Source organism: Carassius carassius, chromosome 7 (assembly GCF_963082965.1).
Source record: "Carassius carassius chromosome 7, fCarCar2.1, whole genome shotgun sequence".
Classification (NCBI taxonomy): Eukaryota; Metazoa; Chordata; class Actinopteri; order Cypriniformes; family Cyprinidae; genus Carassius; species Carassius carassius.
In genome coordinates, this window is record NC_081761.1 from 20,372,062 (window position 1) to 20,381,652 (window position 9,591).

Here is a 9,591-nt window from a genome sequence, read left to right on the forward strand (position 1 = left end):
AAAATTAGGAAACAAACACTATTCAAAAAGGTGGAAAATAAACACAGGGAATAAGACGCCATTTACTTTCAGTTTGGGTCTGGAATTCTGTAACTTTCCACCTACTGTGGTGGAGATGAGAAGACAAAGGAGCACGGAGACAAAGTCTTTTAGGCAGTACAGCTACTTTAGGTTTAATGTAGTCTTTCAGGGATGTGTACTGTGCAAAAAGCACAGCACTGACAACAAAGCCTTTTACTGCAAGCAAGTGATTAAATAATGCTGTCATCAATTTCAAATATTAAAATTTCAAATATATATATGCCTTTATTTTTGATAGGACAGTAACTTGACAGGAAGCGACGTGGCAGAGAGAGAGGGAACAGGATTGGGAAAGGTTTGCGAGCCGGGACTCGAACTCAGGAGGCTCAAAGCTCAGCAGCGCTACATTTATTTATTTGTTTATTTGTCAGGGACAATGCAAAAGAGACACATTGTAACAGGTTACAATAACTTGAACCGATGTGTTGCATATAGGGTTTCTAGCTGAAGCTAATTTGCAACCCCTGTCCCTGGTTAGGCTACATACATCACCATTATCAAGAGAACAAAAACAAACACCAGAAACAACAAAAACATAACAATATATACATATATCTGTATGTGTGTGTGTGTGCGCGCGCGTGTATCTATCTCTCTATCCGTATGTATATGTCCATTTATAAGTGTGTCTGCACAGTGACATAATCAGTGATCACAGATTTGGTTTTGTTTCAGCCAGTGTTTCACCTTTTCATTAAACGGTTTCAGATTGGTTAGTGTCGGCACATTGCCTATGAGGCTATCCCGCACTGACAGTCACGTATTTTTAATGTAATTCCATCATTGTATAGTTAATACATTATAGCAAAAATGTATAAAAATATTACAAATAATAAATATACCGGATATAATAAATAAACCTTGATAAAGCATATATACTTTAGATTATAAACTCTCTATTATTAACCTTTTTTTGCTCACTCTGTTTTGCATATCAACTGGGGACCCACAGCACATTTTGTCTGTCTTATCTGACAAGCTCAGTTCAGTAGCACTCTCCACTCACAGTTCAGTACCACTTGCTATGATTTGAATCAGGTGTATTAAATAAGGAAGTCATACAAAATATGCAGTGCTGTGGGTACTCCATGGCCCCATTCTTTTCAACACAATAACACTGTTTATAATATCTGATATGATGTGACAAATCTTAGATCTCATCATAATTTAGCTCTTCAAATGCATTTGCAATTTTGGTTAAAGCATCAAGATTATGTTGTCTGAGATTACTGTGAATTCTCATTGGAAAAGACAGATGTATCGATACTTACAACCATGGTCAGCAAAGCAGTGACTGGCTGCCAGTATTACAGCAACAAAATCATGTCATCATGATGTTTTTAAGTAGAATATCTTTACAATAGCAATATCAATACAATATGAATATGTGGAAAATGATTAGCCAAATTAATAATTAAATGATTTTGTTATTTTTGTTGCCCTATTCTGAATATTACATGTTACATTTACATAACTGGAATAGGACAAACTACTTTAACATGACCTTTAAGTCCAGCTGCTTCTGATTTCACATACATGACTATCTAACTCTGTCTATGACTATAACACTCATTGGTTCAGAATCACACTCAGTATTGCACAAACTCTAGGTTTCTTAATCTAATTGTGTTCTGTAATAATGTGGCAAGTCTTTTTTTTATGTAATTAGTTAACATTGATGCATTATAATGATCCTCGGAAGCACTTTAATTAGATTTGAATCATTAATGAGAAACTCATGGTTAATGAAGTTTGATTGGATATGTGAGTGTGCAGAGACAGACCCACATGTAAGCTTGCAAAACACACACACACACACACACACACACACACACACACACACACACACACACACACACACACACACACACCACATTACTAAATGAAGGGATTTAGATAAATGAAACATTTTTGTAAAGTGTAATTTTTGGGGGGGGGGGGGGGGGGGGGGTCTGTGTGTGTGTGTGTACTGGTATATATGGTTTATGAGGACACAAATGGGTATAATGGCATGGGTACTACAACGTTAACATGGTTTTTGACGACACTTCCTGTGTCCCTGCAAAACAAAAGGATTAAAAAACATACAAGATGATGTTTAATGAAATTCAAAAATTGCCAGTAGTTTTCTGTAAGGGGTAGGTTTTGTTCAGTATTCTACAGTTTGTCCAGTATAAAAATCATTAAGCCTATGGAGAGTCCCTGTAAATTAGAAAATGCAAGTATGTGTATGTTTTTTTAGGACAAATCTATATTTATTTAATCTTAATTAATCTCCAAAAACCTCCTTTTGGGGACATCCTGGACAAAAAGGACTCATATGTCAGAATGCTGTTCATAGACTTCAGTTCAGTATTCAACACAATCATCCCTCAACAGCTCATTTACAAACTGATCCAGCTGGGGCTCAACACTTCGCTATGCAACTGGCTGCTGGACTTTCTGACTGGAAGACCTCAGGCAGTACGGGTCGGCAGCAACACATCCAGCACCATCACACTGAACACTGGGGCCCCCCAAGGATGTGTGCTGAGCCCCCTGCTCTTCACTCTGCTGACCCATGACTGCACACCGTCACACAACTCCAATCTCTTCATTAAGTTTGCAGATGACACGACTGTGGTGGGTCTCATTAGCAAAAAAGATGAGACAAACTACAGGAGTGAGGTGAGCCACCTGGCCAAGTGGTGCAGTGACAACAATCTCTCTCTGAATGTGGAGAAGATGAAGGAGATTGTTGTAGACTTCAAGGAGAGGACACACTCAGCACGTTCCTCTGACCATCAACGGTGCAATTGTGGAAAGAGTGAGCAGAACCAAGTTAATGGGGTTCCCTCTAACTTTAACCCTCACTATTCTTATTCTATTTTTTTTTTTAAATCTAACTACCTTTCTAATCTTTTTATATTCTATTTTCTTTTCATTAATTATGCAATTGTATGTGTGTGTGTGTGTGTGTGTATGTGTAAAGACCACATACACACAACACTAGCTTGCTCTATTCTTGTTATATTCTATCTGTTTTCTTTATATTATATTATTTAAAATCCCATGCTAGGTGTACTGTGTTAACCTAACTGAGACTTGTTATAGCACTTATATATCATTGCTCTTTTTGTTGTTTTTGATTGCTTCCACTGTCCTCATCTGTAAGTCGCTTTGGATAAAAGCGAAATCTGCTAAATGAGTAAATGTAAATGTAATGTTATCTGCATGCACCGGGGTCTGAAATTTCGATTCTCTGTATGTATGTACTGTACATGTGGAAGAATTGCCAATAAAGCAGACTTGACTTGACCCTTAAAAAAAAAAGTATAAAAATGTAAAGAAAAATGTAAGAAAGTTCTCTGTTTGGGTTTGCAGTAACAAAGAACAAGGTTTTTTTTTTGGGATACTGTCGACTGACATCTGATTGCATTTTCAGTGTTCATGCTTTGTAAATGACATATGCTCTTTTTTACCTCTTGATGTTTTTTCACTGTACTAGAATTTTGTGAGAATTCTTGAAAACTGTATAATTTAAATAGAATATTGAAACCATGGTTTTGACAGCTAATGCTCAGCTCTAAATAGCACTGCACATCATTTTTTTTTCTTTGCATATTGAATTAATGTCTTTCTGTTAGTAAATGAGTAATACAGTACTTGCCAGGTCTACAAGGTCAATGTCATATACTACAAGTAATGTACAGGTAGTGTGACGCTAATTCATACAAAATAGTTCCTTTTTTCGGTCTATTTTATATGGGTAAAATTTGCAAATTTCCTTCATGCTTATTAAAGCTTTACAGAAATTCCTTGATGTAAAAAATAAAAATTAACAACTTTCTCTTTCATGGCATTCATTTTTCTATTCAAATCCTTCAATGATGCTATTCACTTGCATGACCATGCCTTTCCTGATAATGACTGCATAACACTTAACCTTGGCTCATGGCCATATTGTCATAAGAAATCCCTTGAGGCATTGCGGTGGATACTCGTAGCGCTCTTTACCATCTAAGTGCCTGATGGTATTGCACGCTTTAACCTTTTGACCTAATGATGTGGGAGGATTCACTAATTTTTCATAGCCCTAGAACTTTTATCTCACAGTTGCAGAAATGCTGTGTTGATGGTTTTTAATTTAAATAATTTAATTGTTGCTCTTTTTAATGCAGTAGTCTCTAGTCAGGGTAAAGTGGTATATTTAATTTCAGACAACAATAAAAAACGAGGCTGTGAGTGACTGCAGTTCCTCCAATCTCCATACGGCCATGCATTCCCTTCAAAACATCAAGAAAATAGGATTCTGATGAAAAATATATTTTTTCTTTATCTAATGTCAAGAGATGAGGTAAGTATTATAAATTAAATATATAAATTAAAATTAGTCTAATAGTAGAAAGTAGAAACATTTCTTTTGTCTGTTTTCTTAATTGCAGAATATTTATCACATGCATCCAGTCCTTCGTGCTGTCTTTGCTGTAAACTGGTTTAAAGGGACAGACGTGAGAGACTTATTTACCCTCATTTGATAAAACTGTTTTGAAAAAATAATTTTACATTTAGAAATGTCTAGAATCTCTGTTTCGGGTTGTTTTATTAGTGTAAAAACTTTTCCAAATTACTTTTCCGAAATAAAAAAGTAAGTAAGTGAAATTTTCACTTATTTTTCACAAAATCTTGAAGTGTTCCTGTAGCTCAGTGGTAGAACATTGCATTAGCAAGTGCAAGTTTGGGGGTTTCGATTCCCCGGGGACACATGATAGGTGTAAATTGTTAGCCTGAATTCACTGTAACTCTGCTAAATGCATTAATTTAATATTATTTAATTAAAATGTACTCAATAAAATGTACTTATTCGTTTTTTTTATTTTTACTTAACTTAGTTAAGTAGATTTACTTAATTTCCAAATGTGTTAAATTTACTTGAAAAATGCTTGTGCAAAAACTTGCCAAATAAAAATTAAGTAAATTTACTTATTGTTTCTTTCAGTGCATGTCACTCTTGCAATAACAATTACAAAGAAGGCCTGACTGCCAAAAAACAAACAACCCCCCCCCCCCGCCATATAATCTCAGATAACATTTTTCATTTAAATCTGTCCGTCATATAAAGCTATTACATCAAGTCAAGTAAAATCACATTTATATATAATTTCAGCTCTACAGAAGTCAATAGTGTCATTCAGCATAATTCAGATCAGCGTGGATTCAGATCAGTTCAATAACTTTGTCAATTTAATCTATTATGAAATTAGTTGAGTTCAGTAGTGTCATTCAAATCAATGCATTTCAGTGTTGATTCAGTTTAGCTCAGTAACTGTCATGTTCATCAGTTATGAAAAAAACAAAAAGCTATCATATGGCCTCAGAAGATATGAAAAACTCTTTTACCTGAAATATTAAACCTTTTTAATGTATTATTTTTAATGTTTGGCTCATATGTTGAGTTACGCCCATGTCACAGGAAGCTTTTTCGCAAATTTATGATGTGACTACTCTAAATTTACAGTAAACCAAACATTTGTTTTTCACTTCCATCTGTTATGCGATGGGTGAGATGGGGGTCAGAAGACCCCAATGGTGTGTCATTTCCTGTTATTCTGTTACAGACGTCTTGTTTTTTAAGACATTTTAAGAAAAGAAAGAGAGAGAGGGGAAAAGAAAATCCTCTTAGAAACCAGCCGTCACAAATCAGACTGCAGTAATGAATTCTCTGACAGCCAGACAGTGCTAATGACGACCTGGTTTTCTATGCCTCCTGTTCTCTTTTTCAACACACACACACACACACACACACACACACACACACACACACACACACACACACACACACACACACACATAACACGTGGATGCTCTGGCATCTTCCCTTTCCTCAACAGCAGGCTGTGCTGTGTGCAATGTAGGGCAAAATAAATGAGCAAAGTCTATTCTTATAGCCCATGGAGTGCTCTGCTCCACCCCTTGCACTGCCCACTGCACTCTTCTGCTACTAATTCACTTCATATATAGGGTGATATACTATCATTTTGTCACAGTGATGTTGCAGTAGGCGTATTTGGTTAAACGATGAAAGGTGCATCATAAAGCAACAGTGTTTTTATGAGGTCTGCGTGACCTGGTTGAGCCTCTGTGTATGTCACTGAGGCGGCACAGGCAACTGAGCAGTTGTGAGACAGATAAATGAATCTAGCAAACGGGTCCGAAGTGTAAAGCTGTGCAAATCTCCCATCTGCTGGTCATTTTGTGTACTGCACAATTGAATGATAGTGATATTGGTTTAAAATCCTTTGCTATAACATGTCACTGAATGGTATATGAAATAAAAATAATAATAATAATAATAATAATAATAAAAGAGTTTATTGCTCTTTTCAATGGGGACTGAGGTTTTAAGTTTCAAAAAGAACCATGGCAGTATCGTAAAACTATTTTGCATCTATTTGAAGTCTTTTGAAGGAACATGATAGCTTTGTATGAGGAAACATCTTGACATCTTGAGTGATTCATAAGAGTAAGAGTATGGTAAAAAAGAAAAATGTGTGAAATCTGACCAACGGGTGTTTGGAAGTTTAATGGTTTGCATTTATTTATTTGTCCATTTCTTTCTTGCTTTCTCTGCAGACTGTCTACAAGCCCTGGCTCTGCGCTCAGTATTTCCAGAGTCCTCATTCAGGCTGCAGTCATAAGATACCCTGTGAACAGTACTGTCTTGAGGTCCAGCAGAGGTGTCCGTTCATATTGCCTGACAATGATGACCTTATACATGGTGGAACTCCCAGTTTTATATGTGCAGGTTGGTACAAAAATATTTGTGAACTCCGTATTGCAAGAACTGAATTGTAGTTTATGAGATCTTTTGTGCATTTTGCACTGTAAATATATGTTAATCGTCATTTAAGTGCTGATAATTTCATGTTTTGTGTCAAGCAAAATTCTAATGTTAGTAATAAAGCAATGAACAGTCAAAATGTAACCATTAAAACAATCTAAAGTCTTTAAAATTAAAACAAAGTACAGTCTGCTCATAGATAGCTTTTTATCAGATCTCATGTACTGCAGTAGGAGACCAGTCATAATTATTTACATCGATTAGCAGATTGTTTTTAAATGAGGAGAAGCTATTCATCATATAGGTGCCAACAATATTAGCAGTGAAAGTATTTTTGAAGTTGAATTTTGAGGTTGAACCAAAGACAAAAGAATGCAAATAGTTGATGTACTTCACTAGCACTAAACTAGCTTTTTCTCAAGTGTGAGCATCTTGGCCTTAAAATTACTTATTTCATCATCTGTAATTACTTATGAGCTGACCATTTATTTCTGCTTATTTTCAGCTTTAATTTGCATATGATGCCACAGGAATGTCAGTGCCATGAAAAGCAATTAATAAGCACACAGAAGCATCTTTGTATTTAACACTGCAGGCTTATACTTTTCTTTAATGATGAAACAACTAAATGCTTTTCAAAGCACATACAAACACTTCACATTAAAAAAAAAAAAAAAAAAAAAAACTTTCACAAACCAAACAAAATGCCTTTATAAGCATTTTAATGGACATACTTTTTAATGCAAATACTTTTAATCATAAGATTTAGTGAATATTCAGTTCATACAAATATCTTCGTGTTTAAAGTTATAATTTTAGGGCAACGCCAGCTAACAAAAATATGTATGTCCAATCTATTTAATATTTTAAAACATTCTTTTTTCCTTGCTTTTAAGAACATAGCAAAAACAATAAGAGAATGTTGAATGAGGGAACATTACTTTTGTATGCTCTTTGAACTTCTTGAAACCATTTAATAAAATGTAAGACTAACATCCAAATAAAAATATTTCAGAAAAAAAAAAAAAAAAAATTTGTCCCTTTTTGTCCCAACATTTTGGGCATGTTATTAAAGACCAGATAACTTTGAACAAAGGTTCATAACTTAGAGAAAATCTTTACAGACTTTTTTTTTATAAACACTGATGTGTGTTTTTGCATACACCCCAGGGTTCAAACCAGACATCAACCAGGAGCCAGAGTGCTGTGATGTGCGGTGGGAACAGAAATCCAACAACCGCTCCCGTGGCACTTTAAAAAGAACTCACCCTTCCTGCCAGCACACATCCGTGACCTCCTCGGGGGCGCCGCGGCTCGGGCAGGGCCGGCTGAAACTTTGCTTGCTGGTCCTAGTTCTTCTCCACACTGTGGCTACCATGACGGCCAATCAGAACTCGACCTGTCTGACCACCATATTTCCACTGGACGACAACGCCACCAGAGAAGAGTGATTGGATGATGCTGGGCTGGACAACTCTAGCGTATCCGCATGCTCCAACACATCTCGCTTTGGGCTTGTCAGTAAAAAGAGAAGTTGAGTGTACTGACCAGCTATAAGTGAGGCTAACAGTCTCAACCAGAGAACACTTAACCACACTTGTCATCAGCACCTTGTGGGGTTTGGGGAAAACAGTGAACAGGACACAGGACAAAAGTCAGAACATGCCCCCATGGAGACTACTCACTCTTTTTCTGGAACACACATTGACACACACAAGCAAAATGTCATTTCACTTTGCACTAGGAGATTATCTAACTTTTCCCTTTTAGTTTCAGCTGTTATTTTCACTTCAAGATGGTTTCGACTTCTGTTCAGTGGTTTCAGAACAACCTGGAAAGTGACTTGAGGTTCCATGGTCCTGTCAAATTCTCTTTTTATATGTTGCGTGCCAGTATTTTGTGTATTTTGAGAATGAGTGTCACGCCACAAAGTCATTAGCAGCATTCATACAGGATACAGGCTACATATTCACGTCTCTCTTCATAAATTTTGAATAGAATGTTTTTAAATTAGATGCACTCAAAGCCTCAAAATCGAAGTTTTCAGTTTTTCTACTCCACCTTCTAAGAAACAGATACAACCACCTTGCATTATATTAGAGAATGATGATTATTCCCCTGGCTGTATGAACTGTATTAGTTTGCTGCAGTTTGAATAAACCACTATGATATAGTTCTGTTTATTCCAAGATCTTCATCTCCATTTCATGTACACGACTTACTATGATTTATACACCCTCAGAAAAAAAACAACAACAACAAAAGTACATAATCACATGTTGTACAAGCTGTCACTGTACCCTTTCATAAAGTACTTATATGTATCTTTAAGATACTGCTATTAACCTATTAGGGGTAAATAAGGTACAAAGGTGTACCTTTTGAAGGGGTACGGTCCTAGTGACAGCTTTTGTACCTTTTTTTCTTTTCTGAGAGTGTATAGTGTATAGACTCCAGAGTTTAAAGACCCCATTTGTGTTGGTACTCATTTAAATACAAATATTGTCTACAACAGGTCAAAAATCAAATGAACAGGGCTTTGGCACACAACTGTAAAGGAGGAGGATGATAAGTATTTTCATAAATGACACTACTTTATTATGCACTTTATTCTTTTAATAATGTGCTAAACCCTTCAGCCTTTCTGCATTAATTGCATCTTAGATGTTCTGTGATCATCAGTTTTCCAG

At 35.9% G+C, this 9,591-nt stretch overlaps 1 protein-coding gene across 1 annotated transcript in view; it reads left to right on the forward strand.

Annotated features, from left to right (window-relative positions):
- nalf1a (NALCN channel auxiliary factor 1a) overlaps window positions 1–8,935 on the forward strand; it is a 71,497-nt gene extending 62,562 nt beyond the window's left edge. Inside the window, exons 2-3 of the mRNA XM_059554153.1 lie at window positions 6,694–6,865; window positions 8,072–8,935. Of these exons, the coding sequence (XP_059410136.1) occupies window positions 6,694–6,865; window positions 8,072–8,352 (453 nt within the window). The 3' untranslated portion in view covers window positions 8,353–8,935. The remainder of the gene's footprint in view (window positions 1–6,693; window positions 6,866–8,071) is intronic.
- The last annotated feature ends 656 nt before the right edge of the window (window positions 8,936–9,591 follow it).